Source organism: Strix aluco, chromosome 31 (assembly GCF_031877795.1).
Source record: "Strix aluco isolate bStrAlu1 chromosome 31, bStrAlu1.hap1, whole genome shotgun sequence".
NCBI lineage: Eukaryota > Metazoa > Chordata > Aves > Strigiformes > Strigidae > Strix > Strix aluco.
The window spans coordinates 4,028,536-4,052,380 of NC_133961.1; the positions used below are offsets into that span (position 1 = coordinate 4,028,536).

General features: G+C 48.1%; 1 protein-coding gene across 3 annotated transcripts in view; it reads left to right on the forward strand.

Moving 5' to 3' along the window:
- Positions 1-20,848, forward strand: part of CD82 (CD82 molecule) — a 41,745-nt gene extending 20,897 nt beyond the window's left edge. For all 3 annotated transcript variants that reach the window (XM_074809782.1, XM_074809780.1, XM_074809783.1), the window contains exons 2-9: positions 1,797-1,878; positions 7,511-7,583; positions 10,897-11,021; positions 12,223-12,297; positions 17,147-17,254; positions 19,545-19,736; positions 20,028-20,111; positions 20,582-20,848. In XM_074809782.1, coding sequence (XP_074665883.1) covers positions 1,816-1,878; positions 7,511-7,583; positions 10,897-11,021; positions 12,223-12,297; positions 17,147-17,254; positions 19,545-19,736; positions 20,028-20,111; positions 20,582-20,659 — 798 coding nt within the window. In that variant the 5' untranslated portion in view covers positions 1,797-1,815 and the 3' untranslated portion in view covers positions 20,660-20,848. The remainder of the gene's footprint in view (positions 1-1,796; positions 1,879-7,510; positions 7,584-10,896; positions 11,022-12,222; positions 12,298-17,146; positions 17,255-19,544; positions 19,737-20,027; positions 20,112-20,581) is intronic.
- Positions 20,849-23,845: the final 2,997 nt, after the last annotated feature.

Sequence of the window (23,845 nt, forward strand, 5' to 3'; positions counted from 1 at the left end):
TTGATGGGCACAGAGATGAGACTGACCGGCCTGTAGTTCCCTGGGTCCTCTCTATTTCCCTTTTAAAAAATGGGGGTTATGTTTCCTCTTTTCCAGTCAGCAGGAACTTCACCAGACTGCCACAACTTTTCAAATATGATGTATAGTGGCTTAGCTGCTTCATCCACCAGTTCCCTCAGGACCTGTGGATGCATCTCATCAGGTCCCGTGCACTTCAGATTCCTCAGGTGGTCTCAAACCTGAGCTTCTCCTACGGTGGGTGGTTCTTCATTCTCCCAGTCCCTGCGTTTGCCTTCTGCATCTTGGGTGGTGTGGCTGGAGCCCTTGCTGGTGAAGACTGAGGCAAAAAAGTCATTGAGTGCCTCAGTCTTCTCTATGTCCCAGGTAACCAGGTCTCCTATTTCCTTCCAGAGAGGGCCCACATTTTTCCATCTTCCTTTTATTACTGACATACCTATACAAACTTTCTTGTTGCCCTTGATGTCCCTGGCCAGATTTAATTCTATCAGAGCTTTAGCTTTCCTAACCTGATCCCTGGCTGCTCGGACAATTTCTCTGTATTCCCCCCAGGCTACCTGTCCTTGCTTCCACCCTCTGTAGGCTTCCTTCTTGTGTTTGAGCTTGTCCAGGAGCTCCCTGTTCATCCACGCAGGCATCCTGGCATTTTTGCCTGACTTCCTCTTTGGATTGCATCGCTCTTGAGCTTGGAGGAGACGATCCTTGAATATCAACCAACTTTCCTGGGCCCCTCTTCCCTCCAGGACATTATCCCATGTTACTCTGCCAAGCAGATCCCTGAAGAGGCCAAAGTCTGCTCTCCTGAAGTCCAGGGTAGTGAGCTTGCTGTGCCCCCTCCTCGCTCCCCTAAGGATCTTGAACTCCACCACTTCATGGTCTCTGCAGCCAAGGCCACCTTTGACTCCACATTCCCCACCAGACCCTCCTTGTTGGTGAGAACAAGGTCCAGCACAGCACCTCTCCTCATTGGCTCCTCCATCACTTGGAGAAGGAAGTGATCATCAACACATCCCAGGAACCTCCTGGATGGCTTATGCCCTGCTGTGTTGTCCCTCCAAAAGATATCAGGGTGGTTGAAGTCCCCCATGAGGACCAGGGCTTGTGAACGTGAGGCTGCTCCTGTCTGTCCATGGAGGGCCTCATCCACTTGGTCCTCCTGGTCAGGTGGCCTGTAGCAGACCCCACAATAACATCTCCTGTCTCTGCCCTCCCTTTAAACCTGACCCATAGCTCTGGGTCGGCTCCTCACCCATCCCCAGGCAGAGCTCCGTGCACTCCAACTGGTTGCTGACATAGAGGGTGACACCTTATCCTTGTCTCCCCTGCCTGTCCTTCCTAAAGAGCCCGTATCCTTCCATTCCAACACTCCAGTCATCAGAGCCATCCCACCACGTCCCTGCGATGCCAGTAAGATGTGCGCAATCTCTAGCTCCTCTTGTTTATTCCCCGTGCTACGTGCTATGCTGTTGAGGCAAGGTCTGTATAAACGGTGGAATTAGCAGTGTGTTTGTGATTAAATGCCTTCTGTAACTGCTGATAGCCTTCTGTCACTCTCCAGATCTTGGCAGCAGTGGCTGTTTGTATTTGTGATGATGGTAGTGTCCTGTTTTGCTGCCCTGAAAAGGCAGCTCGGGTAATCTATGGAGCACATGCTTTCTGTGTGTTTGCTCTGAGACCCACCAGCTGATCCAGAGCTCTGCACAGGGTAAGGGTGTTGCTCTGAAACTTCCTGGAGGGCCTGTCACTAACATAAGTGTTTCTCTCTGCTTTCCCTTTAGGTCCTGTAAGTGAGAGAAGATGGGGTCTGGCTGCCTAAAAGTCACCAAGTACTTCCTCTTCCTCTTCAATCTCCTGTTCCTTGTAAGTATTGTGAGCATCTGCAGAGTAGGAAGGAAGACCTGGACTAAAATTAGCTGGAAAGATGTTTTTTCTGGATGTTGTCATAGTGTGGTCATTAACTAAAATGGTGAAAGTTTTGGAAGGAGGGATGGAGGGAATCCCTGAAGCTGAGGGACATGAGAGCTGCTGTGCAGCTCCCAGGTGTGTTGGCGAGCTCTGCTCCCAGTACCCACCTGCTGTCTCCAATGCACACAGCTCCCTTCCTGCAGTGGGAATGGAAAACGGGAGTTATGGGCCCTTTCTGGAAGGGAGAGTAGTTGTAACTACTTTCTCTGCCACATCTGGAGCAGCAGCTGAGCTGCCCCTGAGCGGCAAAGCTACAAAACCTGCCAAGTAACGGCAGTGCCCTCCTAAATAGGCCAGGCGGGCTTCAAAGAACAACTCTAATTTTGTTCGAGTCCCAACGGCTGGTTTTGATTTTTAACAAGATGAATTAGTCCGAGTCCCCTATTTGAAAGGGAGTTGGGAGGTGGGGGAGACTGGGGCAGGCTTGCCTGGGGAAATGAGGCAGCCCACTGGATACAGTTATTTTCAAGTGTGAGGCTCAGCAAAAGATGAGCTGCTTTTGGATCAGAGCGGGTCTGGGAGGGCCACACGCATTTTTGCATGCATCCTTTTGTGAAGCTTCGATATTGTGTGTCATGTGGATGGTGATGGTACTGTTCGTGCTGCCCTCCTGCAGTGGGATGGTGTTGTGGGGAAGCATAAGGTTTCAGCTTTCCACATATTGGCAAGAAAATAGCCTGGCTGATCTTGTTACCCTTTGTGCAGCGTGTAAGGGGAAGGAGGGGCCAGGCTGGGAGGGCAGGGAGGGAAATGGATCACAATAAGGTGAGCACTGCTTTCTGGTCTCAGTCCCTGCACACAGCTTCACTCGTGCTTCCTGCATGGCTGCGCTGTGCTGCCGGCACACGGGCTGGAGCTTGAGGCACATCTGGATCTGGTTTCCCTTGGTTTGCTGGCTCTTTCCTCTCTGCAGTTTTCTTTCATCCTAAGAGTAGTTATCTCTGGTCTAAGGGCCAAAAGTCAGGGGTGCTCAAAGCATCCATGGGGAAGATGCTTGGGAGGGAGGGGAGAGGATAGGTTTTTCAAGTGCCACTAGATCTTTCTGAGTATGATTTGGTCCACTTTAAGGATAGGAAAAATCCAGCTGAGTCCAGGCCTGTCTTCCTACTAGGGCAGGACTCTGAAGACATTAGCGTCTAGGCTGTCTTTTCTCTAGAAGAGGCAATACTTTTAAAGCAGCACATAACTTAACCAGTCAATCCTGGGAGGCAGAACTGCCTTTGTTAAGGCAGTGTTTGAGTCTTGCTGAAGCCCAGTCCCTGAGCACTGTCTAGTCTTCCTTTATCCCCCAGGGTTAGGTCCGAGTTCATCAGCTAACCTCTGTATAGAGAAAGTTCTTAAGAAAGCCAGCCTAGCATGGGAGGAAAGGGGAAGGACGACAGCCTGAAATATTGCAGTGCCTCACAACACTGTCGCTGTTTTTGCTGCGTGCTAGCAATGGTTACTGTGGCATCCCTATTCCATGTTGCCCTCCTCTCCCCTCTCTGCTGAGCCGGGCATGGTTGCGGGCAGCCTGTGGGGATAGTTGTGCTGTCAGGAGGCAGCGTTGAACCGCTTTTGTCAGGCTGACCTATGCCTGCACTAACAAGCATTTTCCTATATTTTGCAAGACTGGGAGGATGGCAGATGCTGAATCCCTCTGCAGGTCTTGGGGAGTCTTGAGCACTCCTGTCTGGGTTGCAAAGTGAGGGGAAGCAGCTGTTCTTTATCCTGTGCACACCCCGCTCCAAACCAACTCCCCTGGTGTACCAGCCAGCCCCTCTCCTGCTTGGGGAAAGCTGATCTAATGCTCTGAGCTGGGCCTGGAGAAGTAAGAGTTTTAAGATGGGATGTGAGGAGGTCTCTGCTGACCAAAGGGAAAAGCTGCTCTAATGAGCTCTTTGCTAAGCCGGCCGTGCAGCATGGGCACTGTCTTTCCATCAGGCTGCTTCATGGAAGTGAGGTCTCTGAAGCCACTGGGTTCTGGTGGGGAGCTTGGTACTTCTCTAGAGTGAAGATTTTGAGTGTGCTTCTGTCTTGACTGAATGCAGGCTTTTTGCATGTGCCAGATGTTGAGGAAGGTGGTATCCATTACTCTCTTGCTGTCATAGGAAGTACTTGACATGAGCAGCTTTTTCCGGTATGGTTGTTCAAGGTTTGAATGGTGGGGCAGGACGCTTGAGCTTAAACAATGTGGTAAATCAATATTAATCTAGCAGAGAAACTGCTTCTGTTGAGTTGCTGTGAGCTTCCAGCACAGACAGGTTTTGCATACCTCGTGCTGGTTTCCCAGAGGTGCTGGGTTTTATTGGGGAGAGTGCTTGGGCAAATGTGAATGTTAATGCTGGTGATGGAGCTCTGTGCCTGCTCTGGACCTTGAGCTGAGCCTCTGTGATTGCACCCTGTGCAGGCCAGCCTTTGCTGTCTGAAGTGTGTTCTCCAGCCTTGCTTGGAGCTGATGAATTAAGCCTTTAGAGACATGCTAGTGACTCTTTTAGAAGTTAATCATTGAAATAGCACTTCTCAACAGCTTGAGGTCTGTGAGAAGGTCCCTTGCTATAGCTGAAGTAGTTCAGGGACTTGGTGGTATTTTTCAGTCTTGGAGCCTTACTTCAGGGAGGGGTTTGACCTGCTCTGATTAAAGGGAGGAAGGTTATTTGGACTGCTTGCCTACTTGCTACAGAAGATACCAAAAACATAAGCTTGGAGCATAGGCTTAGTTTCTGTAATCAAAACTTAACACATCTCTGCCTTCTTGGGTAGCGCAGACAGGCCACAACAGATGCTTCTCCTTAAAGGGAAAACAGTTCCGTGAGACAAGCTCAACAGTCTCTGGAAACTATTCGTTTAGAATATATAACTGTCTGTCCTACTTCTAACCCTTCTGTAAATGGAGCAGAAGGCTACAACCTAAAACAAAGACTGGAGTTTAAGAGCTTTTGTGTTGGCCCCTGCGCCAGGCTCAGTGTGCAATCTGAGTGTGAAGGAAGGCGGTGCTGGGGGAGGACAGCCGGAACCCCTGGCTGCTGTCTCCAGAAAGGTGAGTCAGCTCCATCACAGCTTAGTTCTTCCGTGCCCCTCTTCACTGGGCTCTGCTGTGGGAGACCACTGGTTCTGACTTGAGGGACCTGCATCCTTCTGGCTTGGGTGTGGAAGGGGATCTTGCTGAAATCAGGGGTGAAATCTCCACCCCCAGGGTGGACAGGAGACATCTGTCCCCCACTTCAGAAGTTTAGAGCAGCAGAGCAGAGGAATTAACCTCCATGGAAGGCAAATGTGATTTCTTCTGTGGAGGGCCTGAAGCCAAGCCAGTGGCAGAGGCAGCCTCGCTATGCTGTGCAAACTCCTGAAGACGCTGGGCAGAGATCCTATCCTGCTAGGAGGTAAATACACTGCTGTTAATAGGACAGTGTTTTCTCCCTGTGGTTTATTTTCTCCCTGCCTTCTTCTTTTAGTGTTTTCCACAGCAGCTTCTGACAAACACACGAGTTGTGGACTAGGGCAAAGATCAGAGTAAAACCAGGCCTTGGATAGTCTCAGCACCTCATAACAAATAACTTCCCAGGAACTGGGCTCAGCAGCCGTGCTGTGTTTTGTCAGCAACAGCAAAACTTAGGTGACATTTCAGGGTCAGCGAGCCAAGAGAGATGTTACATACAGCCCGGTTTGCATCTTTGTTAAGATAAATATTTTAATAAGACTATAGTTTAAGTGTGAGACTGCCTCAAACTGTAAATTCAGCAGTTCTTGGCAATACCAAGTTTGAGAGGAATTTTTCAGGCTCCACAGCTGTTGCATGTTCAAGGGGCCTTTCTAGTTTGATCAGCAGATTGAGTGCTGTGGTACAGCATGTTGGGAGATAAGGCAAGGGGGAATTCTTGTTACTGCCATTTATTATTTTTTTTTTCTCCTTCTTCTTTTCTCGGATACAACAGCTACATGCTTTCTGCTGCTGAGTCAGTCTTCATCTATCTTCACAGATGAGAACCTGCTTGGTGACTTTCTAATCCTGTCCCCAGAGCTAACTGCATGTTGTGCCCTCTGCCAGGCCAGGAAAGCTTGCAAGCAGGCTTTTTGAGACTGTTGCTCTATCTTTGCTCAGAAAAGCTTCTTTGTATGAGGAGCTGAAGGATAGTGTAAACTTTCAAAATGTTGATCCAATGCCTGTCCATACAACCCTCTTTGCCAGCTTGCTTCAGGTGGTGGCTTGGCATTTCCCTTGTCTCCCAAATATCAGAACATTCTCTAATGAAGCGCAGAACTGCAATCTCTCTTCAGCCCTGTTGGTTTATTTAGTATTTCACTTCATCCTGTCTTGAAATCCTGTTGGTGTAAGAACTGCTGCTTGCAGTTCATGTCCTCTGGAAGCATCTCACTTGTGCTCCTTGTTCTGCCCTTTGTTTTAGATCTTCTCCCTTTGTTTTAGATCTTTGCAACAAGTGGTTTCCAGCCTTTACCACTTCTAGTTGGCTGAACAGCACAAATGCCAGCTTCTTACCAAACCTGCAGACCTACAAGCTTCTCAGCGTAGTTACTTTATTACAGGTATAATGGTGCTCTCATCCGAATGTGGGAGCTGGGGTCATCTACATGCAAACACCTCACAGTGTAGTATAAACTATGGTGGTACCTGGAAGCTAAAACAGAGCATGCTTGCTTCCCCCCCCGCCCCACTCCACCCCCTTCTTCAGAATGAGATGGGAAAACTGTGTGTCCTGCCTTCTCAATTCAGTGACTGGATTCAGCCGAGTCCTCACAGGGACGTATTGCTCTACTACTCCTTGCCCTAGATAAGACTGTGTAGGGAGCGAGGCAGAGGCCATGGCTGGTGTTTCATAATGCCTGGCGCTCTGTTGGAGGCAAGATGTGTTGGCTTGAGGGGCTGGGGTATTCTGGCATAAAGTAGTGGCCAAGCCAACATGCCTAAGCTTGGCTTTGGAAGGGGCAAAGCACTTCACTCAAGGGAACCTGTTTGCAAAAATGAATGCTGCTGGTTTTTTGCATTTGTGGGTTGAAGCCATAAAATTATAACAGAGCCTGACAAGCTGAAGATTTCCTTCCTGGGAAGGTTCCAGCTGCCAGATATCTAATCCTTTGGCAGCTGGCTCCCAGCCTGGTCCCATAGGGTCAGAGATTTCTCTATTCAAAAAAAAAAATCTTTAAAATCCTATGCTAGATGTGTTTGTCCTTCCTCGGTTCTTCACAGAAGCAGTATGTTTACCTTTTGCTTCTGACAACAAGGTTCTAGCAGCAGGGTGTCTCTTCCTCAGACTGTTTTGAACGGTCCTTCTACACAACATCATGTACTACTGAAATAGCGTGTGAAGGACTGCCAGGGAGAACCTGGGGCTCCTGGGCACTTGGCTGAGGCGCTCTTCCTGGAGTCTTGCTAATGCTGTTTACTCTGGGAGGAGTACCATGGGAAGGTGGGTGCGAACAGCAAAAGAATGGTTGTTTTCACTCTTGAAATATGGAGAATGGTGACTGCCTCTTCTTATTTGTCTAAACTAATAAGCCAGCTGTATGTGTCTTGTTCTTACTCTTTCAGATCCTGGGCGCTGTGATCCTGGGTTTTGGAATATGGATTCTCGCCGACAAAACCAGTTTCATTGCAGTTCTACGTAAGACCATGTTTCTTCATCTTCTTTCTCCTTCTGAATTGACTCTAGTCCGGGGCTGTGCTTGACCGTGGTGTACTCTAGGGAAGGCAATACTTTTATGCCTGGTCTGTGACCTGAGCAGCAACATGGTATGTAGCAAGATGGGACTCTCTCAGGGACGGGGTGAAAGGGAGCAACCCTGGAGACGCAGCATTCCTCCTGGTCTTGTGGACTGCAACACCAGGGTCAGCCTGAGACCACTGCCTCTTGACTCTACAATCGAAATACTTCATCTTAAATATAGGGACTAGGATTTAATTCTATTTTCATAGCATGTTCTGTATTTCCATGACAGCTTCCTTATTACCATCGTGTCCAAAAGCCCCCAATACCTTAATGTAGTTTTGCTGTGTGAGTCCCCTATGCTCCCACTGCTTTCTGTAATGATCTATTTCAGTTTGACTGTTTTAAATGCCAAAGAAAGTAAGTATCTGGTTTTATTGATGCTTCATGTACATTGAAAGTAGCCAGTATGTTTGTTCCTAAGCAGTAGAGGATGTAGATCTGAGAGGGGACGGAACGTATGGTTCTGTGAAAGCTTCAGTGCTCTGACTTCTAAAACATACTTGATTATACACGTTTCACAAGACTTAGCCTGGCAATCAGAGGTATTTTGTGTTGCTGCACATGTGAGGGGCTAGCTTCCTTCCCCTTTAAGTCAGCCAAGAACATCGACTTGAGTCTTAACAGAGGGTCTGCTTTCTGCAACAACCAAAAGACTGAGCTGGCTTAGCAGAGCCTTTGCAGGGCTGTATGTGGACTCTTACCAAATGAGTAGCTCAGCTCCATCTTTCACAAGCTCTGCTTCCTTTGTGCTTTTTCCTAGAGGGGGCTTCAAATAACTTGTCTGGTTACGCATTGCTGCTACCTCCAGAATTGCTGAGGCTGGCACCAGCGTTAGGTACTGCAGGAGGGCTGACTGCTGCTTGCTGCCCCAGGGAGTGAACAGTAATGGCATTCAGAGCCCTGTTTAAACTACACTGATCCTGCAAAGGGCTTTATCTCCCAAGCTCTGCTGAGCCACCGTGGCCTGGCTTTGGTAGGTGCTGCGTGGAGGTAACACCCCCACGAATGCCGTAGGCACAGATACTGCCACTTGCTCTGTTGTGCTGTGGCACCTGGCTTGCTGCTGCAGTACTAGAAGGGCAAGAAGCACAACAAGGGCTGTTGGTTAATAAAGTGGGGGCTTGAGCAGAAACGTGCGTTTAATACAGGCAGCCAAAAAAGAGCTTGACAGGGCCTGGGTGTTTGCAGCACCCCTCAGGGTCTGAGACATGACCAGTGGGCCTGCAGCTGCTCCCCCAGGCTGAGGGGTGTTACTGCCACTTGACGTCTCTGAGCTTGGCTCTGCTTCTTCCCATTTTACCCAGAATCTCTGCTAACAGAGCACTTAAGGATTTAGCTTTCCTTCCTGGAGATCTCCAGCATCAGCTCTTTCTCCCTGCCCCCTCACTTCCTTTCCCATGCCTTGCCCCTCTGCTTTAGTAACCCAGGCATGGGGAGGGAGCTGGGCACAGCAGGGCACTCCAGCCCCTGCCAAAGGAGCCTGTTGTACTTGCTTGGCCACCTGCCCAGCACAGGGGAAAACACGGAGCAATAGCAAACAGGGCAGGAGTCCTGTCCCCTTGCCACTGTCGCCTCTCTGAAGCGCTTTTGCATTGGAAATACATTTTCTTACTTCTGATGAAAAGTTGACGGAGCAACTGCTTTCTAGCACTGTGGAGGCACTTGAACACTTGTGTGATGGCTGAGCAGATTTTGGGGGAGAGAATAGTGTAGTCTTGTGAAGGCCACTCCTGTAAGGCTGCTACCTCGGTAAATGCTGTGCAGTATCAGCACCTAATCTGCACAGCAAGCGTCCCAGGACTGATGAGGAAGGCAGAGCAGGATCCTGGTTTCTGTGGTGTATGTCCAAGCCAGGGAGAATCTAGCCTGGAAATGAATCAAGGCTGAAGTGTCTGAAGTGACCTGTGTGGCAAAACCAACTCTGGTTCATTTTTTGATAAACCAGACCTCCTTCCTCTCTTTGGCGTGTTCTAGGGAAAAAGTTTGGAAGCTGGTGACTTCCAGCAGGTATCAGAAGTGGGGGGAGGTATTTATTAGAGGGGTGAGTATTAGTTTTGGATTCAGTTACTCTCTCTTAACCTATTTCAGTAGGAGCTCAGAGGAAGCTTGCCTCCTGGGACTTCTGTCCAGGAAACTAAATGCTGAGCTCTAGGAACATTATTTTCATTAATCACTGGACATCCAGAATTCCCCCTGCACCGTGCAGCTTGCAGGTTTAAGAATGTCTCTTAATGATAAAGGAGGTTTCTGGTTACTACGTCTAGTCAAAGTATCTCTTCAAGTTTTATGCCATCATGCTTGCTCACTTCAGTCCTATTCTGCAAGAAATAGTCCTGTGACCAACCCAAATGTAAGAGCTGTTTCTTCTGTTGCTCACAGTACTAAATTGAGGGAAGAGGACTGACAGCACCAGCATGTCTGAAATACTGCTTCCTAAACTTGGTTCAAAACCTGTCGAGTGTTCAAGAGCATAGTCGTTCCAGGCACAATAGCAGGGCATAGCTAGGGGGATATGTAGAAGTAGGTAATTTGGGCATATCTGTTTTGATCCTGACATAGCATGTATTTTCAGGGGATCATACACAGGCGATGCAACATCCTGCAGCAAGTGCCCGGCCACAAACCTTTCAACCCTGACTTGTCAAGTAACCTGTCACATTTGCTCAACACTGGTGGTAGCTCTTGCGTCATGTTTCGCTCCACAGAGTTTGTGTGTCCCATTGTTGACTGCAAGTGAATAAGTAAAAACAGAATGGCTGGAACAAGGAATAATGCATTTAAAGTGAAAAGTCAAACCAAAAGGGGTTTTTAGGACTTGAAAAAAACTTCCTGAAGGTAGCAAAGGGAATTGAAGCAAATAGGCAGTAGTTGCGGAGTAGAACATACTTTATCTTACTCTCACTGAGAGTGCATTCATGAGGGAGTTAAAAATCCAGTAAGCAGCTAACTTTCTCCAAGAAAAGTTCATTTGTTTGGAGGGACCTTGAGTCTTCCAGGCTCTGAGATACTGGAGACCTTTAAAAGTCTTCCTTCATCAGAAGACACCCAGAATCAGCCTTCTGTCTCCATGTTCAACATGCCTCTATGCAGTCCCTTTGTAGAAGACAAGAGACCATTATAAGTAGATATAGAGGCAGTTCTCTAAATGGTGATGGCAGATGTAGTTTTTGTCAGTAGCTAATTTTGTTCCCTCTCCTGGCCCCTACAGAGATGTCATCTCCCTCCCTGAAGACTGGTGCATACATCCTCATCAGTGTTGGGGCTCTGACCATGCTGATGGGGTTCCTGGGCTGTCTTGGAGCAGTCAATGAAATCCGATGTCTCTTGGGTCTGGTGAGAGAATTCATACTGTGTTTTAGATCCAGCCTTTAATACCTCTCCTGCAGAATATCTGTTGGATTGTAGCTGGGGCTCAGGTCTCCTGGGGATGGTACTTCTGCTAGGTCAACTTAGATCCAGTTCTTAATTTGCACACGTTAAATTCTCCAGCAGTCAAGCGGCTGCAGTGGCAGTTCCTCAGACATTACTGATGGTGAACTAATAACTGTGTGAAATGAGAGAGGATGTCACTGGCACTTTCTGCAAACAGTGGGTTGAGGACTGCCAGCTGAGGAGGCATGTCCCAGGTGACCCTGTACCTCATCCCCCCCAACCCCAACTCCCCAGTTGGCACTGAGCTCCCAATGGTACGAGGACAACTTTCAAGAGCAGTGAGAGAGAAGAGGGAATGACAGTGTCCTACTCTGCTGCAAAGTTCACCTTCTGCAGGAAGAGCAAGAGTCGAGAGAGACTCAACTAGAATGTCCTCTATGTCAGGACCTCTCTTTAAACGGTTCATCTACAGGAAATTTTCTGTCTGTGATGGATGAGGTGACAGTAGCTTCATACACCCCAGCCTGCTGCTTGGCTCCTGCTTATTCAGAGCACACATGTATAGGAAACCAAGTATGGCCACATTGTCCTGGTTTTGTTTTAGGAACATCTCCTAATGTAATGGTAGTAGTTGCCACCATTTAAAAGTAACCTTAGATCTCAAACTCTCCTTAAAAGCAGTTTGCTGGTGAATCTTGAATTTAGATTCTCAAATTAAATAGCTTTTTTTTTTAAAAAAAGGTAATTGACTTTAAAAATACTAATTAAAAAAAATAGGTTTGTAAAATTGACTTTTGCTGTGGAGGCTTGGGTTAACCAGAGTCCAGCTGATTGAGGTCAAAGTGGCCTGGGAACGGAGCTGGAGATGGGAGAGGGAGCCCCAGCTGGAATGACACATGCACAGGGTGCTTGTAAACCCTCTCCCTCCTGAAGTCTTCCTGTTGTCCTGCTGGGAGAAGTGCTGAAGTGCGCTGGTCTGATGTAGATGCTTGTACTTAAGCCTTTTACTGGAGAGAGCATTTGTTGATAGCAGAGTTTGTCTGCAGGCAGAGGTGTTGGCTCAATGTTGTGACTTCTCTTGTATATGAAATCTTACTAAAACTTGTGCTGTTATGTACAGACCTTTCTAAAGGCTGATAGCAGTTGTCTCCTTTGTTTCCAGTACTTCACATGCCTGATGGTAATCCTCATAACTCAGGTTGCTGCTGGACTGGTCATCTACTTCCAGAAAGAAACGGTAAGTGTTTCTTACTGTGCATGTTTTCCTCGGTCTTGGTTTGGGGGAACAGGAGACACCTGGAAATTCTTTCTTCCAAACTGAACTATACCATTAGCAGGCATAACTGGCTTCTCCTTTCCTCTACCCCAGCTCAGCAGCTTTGCTGTGCAGTTTGCTGCTTCTCTATCTACTAGCCTCAGCAGTGCTACTTTCTCAAGGATTATGAAGCTCTGTTTGGTATGCAGGCTTTATTTTTGGGTAGTGGGAACAGCAACAATAGTTTCTGAAGGGCTTTTGACCACACCTCCTCTTGATCCTGCTGCAGACTACTCTTTGGGCATGTAGTAGCAGTGATTACTACCATGTTGCCATCGTTGGTGCCTTGAGGGGTTACCAGCCTGGGTGACTGCTTTTCTGACTGCCCTCCCTCCTTGTGTTATCTTGTTCAGTCCTTTCAGTCCCTTCTGCATCTGTATGTAAAACTCCTTGGAAGAGCTGTCCTCTTTCCCCAAGGGCAAACTCAAGTATCTGACAGTTCCTGTACTACAGTTTGAGCTTAAAGCCAAGTGGTTTAACATTTTGAAGTGGATCTCTTTGTCAGGAATGCAGTTTCACAGTGTGTGCTTCTAGAGCTCCAGTAGGCTTGGTAGTGTAGAGGGAATAACTTTTGAGCCACTTAAGTGCATCACAGCAGCCCATCCTGGCTATATGTTCCCTATGCAGGGCAGTGCCCAGTCAGGATTCCAGCTGTTTGACAGCTAAACTGGGAGCCACATTCATGCAGTGGGAGCGAGTTATAACTGTGGCGTCCCTGCTGGCTTCTGTCCTGGGATGCAGGTTTCTGGTACCAGCTGTGGGGAACCCTGTCCTTTGCCACATAACTGTGTATCTATACCACTGTGCTTGCTTCTCTGAAGCCAACCCTCCTGCTAGGTGGTTCCAGAAAGCAGGTGGCTGAGAATGGGGCCTGGTGGTGAGGTTTGGGGATGGGGGGAAGGTGCCTGCCCCCAGCGTAGCTGGTATGAGCTTTGTATAAGCGGCTGTGGTGACTGTGAGCAGCTGTTGGCTGGGTTCCTTGCCAAATGGTGTGTGAATGTAGCTTGCTCTCAGGGCTGGCTGGAGTTAAAGGAGAAACTGAAACGTTGGCTAGCTGGTGTGTAAAGTTATAGCTTTAAACAAGCTGCTGATTCTCAGCAAACAGCTCTGACTAATGCAGAGGAGGAGGTGTGGAGCTGGGCATTCCCCTGCAATGGGGAAATGTGACTTTTCAGACCATGAAATTCCGTACCTCTGTTGAGATTTCTCCTCCAGCTGTCACTTGACTCTAGAAAACTCCAGCTTTTGAGCTGTAGCTCTTCATTTGAACCTCGGTCAGCCCAGGGAGAGAATAAAAGGGCTGGGGGTTATTCTGCACAGCCATTGGAGCTGGTGTGGCTGCGGTCGTCACTTGTACGGATCCAGCGGAACGGTAGGGGAAGCTGGGCTTTGAACAGATGCTCCTCTTCAGTCCTCAGTGAACAAAACTTACGGAAAAGCTCTTCTAGAGCCCTTCTGTTTCAGGGATCCTCTGAAGTACCTGCCTAGACCATGAAGAAAAACTGTTTCAGGAAGGTCTTGGCTGAAAACCCCCCCCACCACCACTGGTTTGTGGCTGCGCTTCAGTGATGCTGTGCGTGTCGCTCTGCTTCACTTGATGTACGTCATCCCAGGGCAGCTCGGAGCACAGGGAAGCAAACTGCTCGAGATCCAGTCCCTAGATCTATTGTGTTCTCTGTGTTTGTTTCTTTCTGACTTCAGGAACTTGGTTAGATACAAAACAAGGAAAGGATCTTGAATCCAGAATGTAGCAAGGTGATACTTGCTCCTCCACTTGTAACTGAGGTATTTATTTCTGCACTGCAGGAGAGCAGACAGGATTATTGTTGTACTCCTCTCTACCTGCCCTTTTCTTGATTAGTAGCTACTGCACAGATTCACTTGATGGTTTTTTTTGTTGGAATATCTGTTCCTTTTCAGTGTCAAAATCCTTCCCCACCCCTGACATACGAAAGTGTGCTGAGAGTTAGTGTAACTGTAAAAGGCTGTCTCTGACAGGAAGGCTGCTGCTTGGCCTCTCCCATGGGCATTGCTAGAGGAATGTCCCTTCAGACTGGAATTGCCCAGTACTACTGGGAGGATGTTGATGCAACATCCATTTCCCTACATCTGTTGGCAGCTGAAACTGGGTGGTGCGTTGGGGTTTTTTTAGGGAGGACAAAATAGTAATGTCACAAATGTTGCAAATGGCATTCTGCTTTATGAGCTGAATGTTGCTACTTTCTTACATCTAGTGTATCGCAAGCCCCTTGACATGCGAGAGCCTGGGCAGGGTCTCTCTTGGCCCAGTTCACGCAGTTCTCTGCAGCTTGGCTCTAAAAGCCTTGAGCGAAGGAGAGCAGTGGTCTTCTGGGAATTGCCCCACTTGCTAGCTATTGTTTGCAGCAAACAGGCCTGGGTGATGGCGTGCAGCGACTTGTCTGGGCCATGCACTATGCATTAGTTTCAGAATCTGAAGTGACTGGGGGGATGAGAGCCCGCTCCTGTTTTTTTGAGTCTATATTTGTGTGCAGGCTAGATGCTAGTAAGTGCTGGGGGAAGGATCTAGCTTGAGTCTCAGACAGAGGGACAGGATAGGTGATGGTGGTGTCTGACAGTGGAAGAAGCCTGCATGATTCCTTCTGTGATCAAGACTGGAATCAAAGACCTGTGCTGTTGCCTCTGGTGTTCACCTTTCCACAGCTTCGTCTTCAGTAAGTCCATGTGAAGGGGAGACTGCTGCTTTCTGGCAGGGGGCAGTGGCTTTGTGCCTAGGCTTTGAGTGCCCCAGCTGTGGGGTGGCAGGGTCGTGCCTTCTGACAGCAGGCTAGCTAGAGCTGGGAAGTGGCAGGAGCCTGGAAAGCAGGAGTAGCCATTTCTGGGGGCAGCACCGAGTCTCCTGACAGGCCTTAAACGGGTGAAGGTGGTGAGGATGTTGAAGCCTGTCTGAGTGTTCAATATGCCTTCCTAGCTTGTTGTCCTTTCGGTTTTCCTCTACCAAGCGCGGAAGGGTGATGAGCTGCAGGTGCCTGTGTTTCCCCTTCAGGCTGCTCTGCCGGTTAAACCCATGAACAAGCTGCCTCTGTGCTCTCCAGAGCTGTGCTATTGTTTGCGTAATATTCCCCCTTTCTCCAATTACTTTCTGAAACACATGAGAATGCCTCAGTTTTTCTTTAACTGAAATGCGTCACCTTTTGAAACCAGAGCTGTTTGTAAGACTTCTTGTCTGTTCTTGTGTAAGAGTAGAGGAAGAGCAGAGATACAGCTTCCCTATGCAGCTGTGACTGGGGACGTCTAGCTCAGGCCCTGTCTCTGCTTGTGGTGGGGTCCTGGGATGGAGAGCAGAGGCACTGCCTGGGACTCTTGCAGAAGTGACACTAGGATCCATCTGGCCCAATAGCTAAGGGGCTTGGTGGGCCCAGGGCAGGACAACAAACCCAGCTCGCCTTGCCTCCCTCAGCAGTGCATGGGGGGGCTGAGGGTGGGAACTCAGAGGTTCAGTAACTGATAAGGCTTATGGCAGCAACCAAGGCCAATCTCATTAGTGAGAACCAGGTCAGGTTGCCTTGATTTGAAGGGGAGGAAAAGGGGAAGCAAAGTAATTAAAAGGGGAAAAGCTAGGCATCATGAGAAGAAGGGTCATGCAGCTCTTATCTGTCTGGCCTGACACAGCTGATCCCAGTGAGCTGAGCTGCAGTTTTCCTAGGAAGAGGAGCTGCTGATGTACGGAAGGCTCTCTCTAACAGTAGCCACTGCTTCCTCTTGCTGGGTGTCCCTGGGTTTGCCATGGTCATTTGCAATGCTTAACAGTCAAAGGAAAGGGAAAAACCATTTCCACTGATCTGAAATATGCTGTAGCACCATAGACAAAAAGGTAACACGTGGGATGGGAGCATTTGAGTGCTTGGGCTGATTAACTCTATCCCATCCCTCCAACAGTCTAATGACACTTCTCTCCAACCTCTTGTGATCTGGGTCTGGCCTTAGCAGTAACACCTGCCCTCATGCACAGGCTGGCTGAGAAGAGCTTCAGAAGGAGGTGGGAGGAAGAAGATGGAGTCTGCTGGGTGGTGGCTTGTACCTTGCAGCAAACTGGAAGGTGTTGTAAATGTCTCTGGATAAGAAATGGGGGTGAAGGGATGATTTGATACACCTGGCCTTTGCGATAAGACTGTTACTGAGCAGTTTAGATAGTTGTAGTACTTAATTTCTTAATATAGAAGCAGCAGTTGTAGGAGTTTGGGGAAAGGCAGATTAACACCTTGTGAAAAAAGGAAGTTTCCACCAGCTGTATGTCAGAAAACCCAGCTGCGTACAGGAGCGGTGATTCACACCTTCCCTGAGCAGTGGAGATGAACTGCAGTGACTGAGACCAGAGTCTCACTTGCAGTGCAGAGTTAGGGACACGTTACCTGTGAGTACTTAAGGCAATGTTGTCCTTCAACTTGCACTTATCTTTCACTTTTATCTCATCTGGGGCAGGCAGCAGTTGTTCAGCCTATGTCTTACCAGGATAACCATACCCAGTTCTGTTTCTTTATTGTCTTGCAGGTTTGTAGCCCTTCTTTTGTAGCCCAAGGACTTGCTGGGAAGTACCTGTGCTTTGGCTGTTGCATTGCATAGCAAAGCTGCTGTCTTACCTTCCCTTCAAGACTGAGGCTCTATATATCACCTTATCTGTACTTGTTACTTTTTTGAGTGACCCGAGCTGCATATATATACCCTAAGTCCTGAAGAAAAGGCTACAAGGAACTGACTAATCTAACTCTCCTGCCTTTTTTTCCCTTGCCAGCTGAAAGAAGAGTTGTCTCACATAGTTGAAAGTCTGATTAAAGATTATGACCCTTCGAATGATGATAAGAGGAACTTACAAGGTGCATGGGACTATGTGCAAGCACAGGTGAGTCACGGGGGGCAGCAAGAGGCAGATGATGCTATTTGTCAGTGCAGTCAGTGGCCTTTAAAACTAGGCTGAGGACAGGGAAATGGGTATTGCGAGAGGCACGTTGATCTGGCTGATCTCCAAAGTTGCCTGTGAGGTTTGGTGCCTGCAGACTAGAAAACTGTCTTATTTGCTATTACTGTGTAATAGCTGAACCACTCCTGCATGCTGGCTGTGAGGACTAGCTAGGTATTGGTTGCATAGCCTAATGTGTCTGGCCTATCAAATGGCACCCCAACACTTCGCTTAGTCTGCAGGGCCTCCAGAATACTAGCCTGTGTGAAAGCCACAGTGCATACTATTTCTGTAGCAAGTAAAATCCCTAGTTTAGTGCCAGGCAAGTCAGTAGTGCTGCCTGCCTTACTACTTGGTGCATGTTACTTGCTCATTGTGATGGCTCCTCTGCAAGTGTCAGCATTCTTGGGAGCCATCCAAGTGCCCACGGTTTCTGTTTTAGCATCAGGGTCAGCGCTTGAGCAGCTAGATCGGTGCTCAGGTCCACTGGAGTCATGATAGCTGTTTACTGCCAAACCACAAGCTTGAGGGCTGGCTGGCTGTGGTGGTTAAATACATGCCCAGCAGGGGACTGATGTGTAGTAAGTACAAATAAGAGCATTTTTTCTTCTGTCTGTTCTCCGGTCTGCAAAACACTGACCTGCAGTATTTCTCCTCCTTGGGGGCAGAACGATTTATTTATGTTTTAGCACTGTAGTTGCATCTCCTCGCTAGAGAACTCAAGAGAAGACAGTCTGCTGTGGAGAGAGGATCCTGCTTGAGCCCTTCTTTTATGTAGGAACAGAAGAACAAGGTTTTGTGGAGGTGGAGAAGTCAGTTTTAGGAGTCTTAATTCCTCTCATACTCTAGAGTTTGCATTTGAAAGGGGGTGGGTGTTCTGTAGATGGGTCTTGGAGTTAAAGTCCAAACCTCTGTGAGGCAGAGGTAGTTCCTTCTGGAGGCTGGATCTTCAACACTTGTTTGGAAACCAAATGCTTGTCCTGGTGTGGATGTTCAGCTGTTTGTACCTCTGCTCTCGTGTCTGTTCTGTCAGACTGAAACATTACTTTTCCTTTCTGAGCAGAGGGGGATTTTCCCTAAACTTCCACTTCAGGTTTGATAGCCTTTCTGCTCTGTACCACCGTGCAAGCACTGGGATCCATGCTTAAGATAAGATCTTGGTCTTTGCTGGACTTCCCCATGTGCTTTCCCCTCCAGCAACTGCAGTTTTATCACGTGGCTGTATAGGAATGTAAATGTTTCTTCGGATGGAAAATTTTCCTCATCCCATCTTCCAGCCAGTCCCAACTGCAGCCAGGCGGGTGCAAACTCATGGCGATTAGGTGGGACTCGGTGGCATGTCAACGCCATCGTGCGGCGGGTGCTGGTGTCCCCCGGGGGCCACAGTTAGATCAGTGATACCTTGCGTTTGGGAACCAGGAAATGGGAAGTTCCTGCTTCATGTCTGCTCAAAAAACGTGTGCTACTCAAAGAAAAATAAAGTCCCAGCATTTAAACCTACGGAAGCGGCATTGCTAGTGGGAGAAGAGGTAGTAATCCTTTTAGGATGTCTTTGAATACACGTGATGTCTTGTCAACACGTGAATCTCTTGCCTGCCTTGCTTCTCCCTCACCAAATCAATCTGCTGATGATGAACGGGAGGGACTGAAAAAAATCTCTCAAACGTGTCACACAGGACAACTGCCCTCCTCCAGCTGACTCACCAGCAACATCTGTTTTGTACTTTTACCTCTGTTTAGCATTGCCACCTGGATATAAGATGAGGTTTGCTAGTATTTAGTCTGCAAAAACTAATCAAAATTCCACTCTGTAGGATTGATGTCAAGCTGTATGGCCTGCTGAAATCTGAGTATCTAGGCCTCATGCAGTAAGGCTTGTGAAGGATTCATATTCTAGCATGTCTGGTGTGCTAGAATTTATGGATGACCTGTGCAGATTAGAGTCTGCTGTGCTCAAAATCTGCTGGAAGTGGCCCTGTAACTCTTGTCTTGCTAGCGGAGTGATTCTCTGGTAGGAAATAATGCCCCTGTGTTCTGGATGGCCCTGTGCATAGGTTATCGTCTGGTAACCAGGGCGATGTTCTGATGTAACTAATTGATGCAAACAGTACGACCTGACTGTTGTTACGTGGCGAGCTCCTGAGTCCTTCTACCTCCACTACCTGTTTGTCTTCACATGCAGTATGTTACCATGCGAAGTGTAAGACCGTGATGATCTCTCTCTGCTTATTAGATCACCTGCTGTGGTTGGACTGGAGCAAAGGACTGGGAAAATAATAAGATTCTTATCAACCAAAGCATGAGTGCATATCCCTGCTCCTGCTCCAATAGCTCCAAGGACTTCCAGGTCGACAGCGGTTTCTGCGATCTGGATGTCCCTGTCAACGGCACTGCGACGTATGCTGACTGGCCTGTTCATGAGCAGGTGAGTGGGGATGTCTGGGCCCCCTGACACTTCCGCTGAAGTTGCCTTGTCTTTGTTCCTCTGGGAATTATTTAGAGCAATTTTTTAACGTCGCTATTGCTTGAATTATCTGTGGATATTGGGGCGAGGAGGGACAGGGATCCTGCCCTTTTCTGCTAAAGCTACTGTGAAACTTGGTATAGCATGTAAGTGGGATAACCCCTGCATGCACAAGGGGATGTGTTATGGATTTTCAGTCTTGAGATACTTAGATTCATGCTTCTTTCTATTGTGCCTGTGTTTTCTCCATAGGGATGCATGGATGGTGTAGAGAAGTGGTTGAAAGACAACCTTGGTGTCATTCTTGGTGTCTGCACTGGTGTTGCTGTTATAGAGGTAGGTCGCTCCCTGATGTGAACCTCCACTGTCTTACCATGGAGACTCTTGAAAGCAAAGCTGATTTTTCAAGTAATAGACACCTGGTTTAATGGCAGTGCAGTTCTAGCTCTTGGTTGTGTCTATGTGGAGCTTTGAACTGCTGCTTTCCATTGGTTGGATGAAAAATTGAACAAAGCCCTGTCAGCCTGTGGTTCCTGCTGCTGTGTCTGATGCTTGGCAATTCACTGCATGCATAACCAGGAGGAGCAAGACAAAAAACATCCTGCTAGTGAGATCCCACTTGTTGCCTTGAAAAGCCCGTAACACGGGTTCCAGCTGAAGGCACGTCTTTTTGCAGCAAAATATTTTTGTCATCCCGATTATTGCATTTTCCTTGCATTGGGAACCAACTCTGTTCACCTGTGTGGTGTCACCTTATTACCTGTCTGGTTGCTGATTTTGTTCCCATTCTTCATTACTTATTCCAGCTGCTGGGGATGATACTGTCCATTTCCCTCTGCAAGAACATACACAGCGAAGACTACACCAAAGTGCCCAAGTCTTGAGTTGGCTGACTCCAGAGCTACGGCACCACAGAGAAAGGAGCAAACAGAACATTCCTGCCTCATATCCAGACTGTCCAACCATTGACCATTATTCCTGTGACATCCCATTTCTGATACCACTCTGCTAAGAACTGTTAGAGCTGCAATACAGCCTGATCTTCTGGCAATAGGGCCCTTGGGCCACCTGCATCCTGCCTCTGGATTATTTCTACTACAAGAAGCAGAACTTAACTGTCTCGTATCACGTGAGACACCGATTAACCTGAGGGGACAATGCTTTTGCTGCCTGCTCCATGTTAAACATTACTATTCATATCTCCATTCTACAACCCCCTGGGCCTAACATACAATAACTCCTCTCCCCCCTCGTTCTCCTCACACACACCTTTCCCCCTACCCCCAGAAGTCCCATCTCTTTGTCCCATGAGCCAGGATTGCTGTTGAGATTCCAAGTGCTTTGGTAGCTTCACCTACTTCACTGACTTGTGGTGGTAACTAGTTGTGCTTTATAGGCCTTCTCCCTTGCAGTTAACCTGATTCGGCTCCTACTATGCATCTTCCAGCCTAGGCTCTCATGGGAAATATTGAGCACTACCCTCATACTCGCTTCTCCTGCTTCTGGAGTCAGCTATGCCTTGCCTTCAGTGGAGCTTTTCCGTTTGAGCGTGATGAGAAGCGGCTGGGAGGGAGCCAAGCCTACCTATTCCTAGTGTGGCCTGGCAGATTGTGGTGGTGGTGCTCAGCTGCTTCCAGAACGTGTCCCTTGGGTTCTGGATTTGACACACGTTTCTCCCACTTGCCTCTTTGCCTTTCCTCTCCCCCTAGCACTGCTTTGCTGGCTCCTGTCAGCTTGGAGGCACTTCAGAGACTGCTGCGTGGTGCGGGCTCAGCCCCAGGCTGGCTCTGCTGGTTGCATTCTTGGGTTGCCAACTTTTATAGAGGTTACGATTAACTTGGTTCTTCCCCTGCCCCTTTTATGAACATAAAATCTGTTAGCTGTGGTTTTTAGTTACGAATATGGAGGGATCTGACTGGATTGCTGACGCTGTAGATTGGAGATATCACTGCTACCAGTGCCCAGTTTAGGTTCTATAGTTTGAATGCAAGGATAAGTTGCTTTTATTTCAGTTGTCCCGTCTTCTGACTCCAGTGTGGTCTGGAGCCGTGTCCTGAGCTCTGTCTCGAGTGTAAGCACTGCAGCAGAGAAGTAACTGGTTGTGCAGGCTGGGTGGTTTCTGTACTTAATGGCTGGGCTGTTTGCTCTGTTCAGCCAATGGCCAGCAGCAAGGAGTGGTGTAGAGCAGAAGAAAGTAGGAAATGTATGTGACAAACTGCCCCAACTTCTTAGATAAGGGAGCTGGGTACAAATGCTGTCTTGGAGGTGGCTTGGGAAGAACGGATTTCCTGCGGTTGCACCTGGGTGCAAGCATCCTGACAGAAGGAAGCTGTACGAGAGAGAAGTGGCTGGTCCTTGCCTGAGACCTGATGCGAGGTACTTGGTGAGAGAGGCTTTGCCTTATGGAGGTGGTCCCAGGACTGTCTCATCAGGGGTGGGGTTGGTAGAAATAACCCCAATAGCAGTTCCAAGGGATGGCTTCACTACCTACTTGGTTTTCCTTCTGGGAAGAAAGGCTCACGCAGGGCATCAGGGCCCCAGCGATGGGTCCCTGCTCTGTCCTTAACTCTGGATGTAGCAGTGATTGGGGAGAGTAGATACGGCAACTGGTTTTTATGAAGGTCTGATAAGGCTTTTCTATTTTGAGACACCTGCCCCCTCCTGCACAGATCCTTCAAGCTGACCTTTGCTATAGCAGAAGGCACCCTTCTTAACAGTAAAGCTTGCTAGCTTTTGTAGCACAAAGTCTATTCTCTAATGTGTTCTTATTTGTTAAGATTCTTGTTCAGTTACAGATGCCAATGCCAAGCAGCAAGTAAAAAGGAGCCCATGCTGGGTTTCCTTTTCGTTTTTTGTCTGTTTTTAGTAACATCTTCCTACTGGAAGAAATGCATGTACAGATATAAAAGTCTAGAGGGTGAATATTTCTGTAATAAAGACTTTGCTAAAAAAAATATATCTCTGCCTACAACTTGTGCATTGCAGTGGTTTCCCCTTGCTTCCTCTCTCCACCCAATTCTGCTTTACAGGCAAATCACTGACACCTTGTTTGTGCGAGGTAGCACAGAGCCTGTCAAAAGCTGTTCTGAGGCCCGTGTGTGAGATCCGTGTGGACTGTGAAGACACTGCCCAGCAGAGGGAGGTGATGATTTTCCTAGGCTGTATTCTAGAGTAAACTTTGCCTTGTTTTATGAAGTATGTCTGTCCTAGGGTGAGCTGACAAGCGTGGTAGTTCCTCTGAATTACCTGCTATCTCCGAAGCTAAGCGATCTCTGTATTTGAAGGTGTTACTTCAAATCTGTACGGTTTGCACTGTATGAAGTCATAAGCCTCAGGGGCTAACTGACAAAATATAAGCTTGCTGCTATACCCACAGTGTATACAGCTCTTGCTAGCTTAGCTTTATAATTTTTTCCTCTTCCTACTCACCTTTGGTAGGCTCCTGCCTCCAAGCTGCTATTTGAAAAAACCCCAAAGATTTCTCAGCCTCTGCCCTGCCACTGTGGGGAGGAACAAAGCTGCAGTTTTGTAGGTTATGCCACCACACACTGAGCTTGACTGAAAAGCTCTTGAAGTAGATGGAGCAACTGTATGAATCTTCTCACTTCCCTCAGCTAAGCAGTTGAGAAGTGGTTATGAGCTGGATCTTGGAATTCCTTCAGATCCTGCTCCAAGGACCTACCTTAGTGCGCTAATGGAGTCTGGAGCTGTTGCTTTCAGAAGTAACAAGCATGACTTAAGTTCTCATACATGCTTGAAGAAACAGAATGAAGTTTGCAGAGAAGGTCCTGGGGTACTACCACTGGTGGCAACTGTGTTAAGACTCCAGTTAACCCGACCAGCCAGGTACAGAGCGAGAGGCGCTTAAATGGATCCTGAACCCACAGTAGGGTGCAACGATTTGTGAGTACAACTTGTTCCTTTAGGCTGTCCTGGGCTGTGTTTGAGGAGAGCTTGGTTCTTGGTCGTATGGTATCTCCCTTCTTTCTGGTTGGTTTCCCTGAGCACCCTGCTTTAATCAGGTGGCAATGCTTTCCCAGGGCCTCAAGATTTTGAGGTGCGGGAGCGAG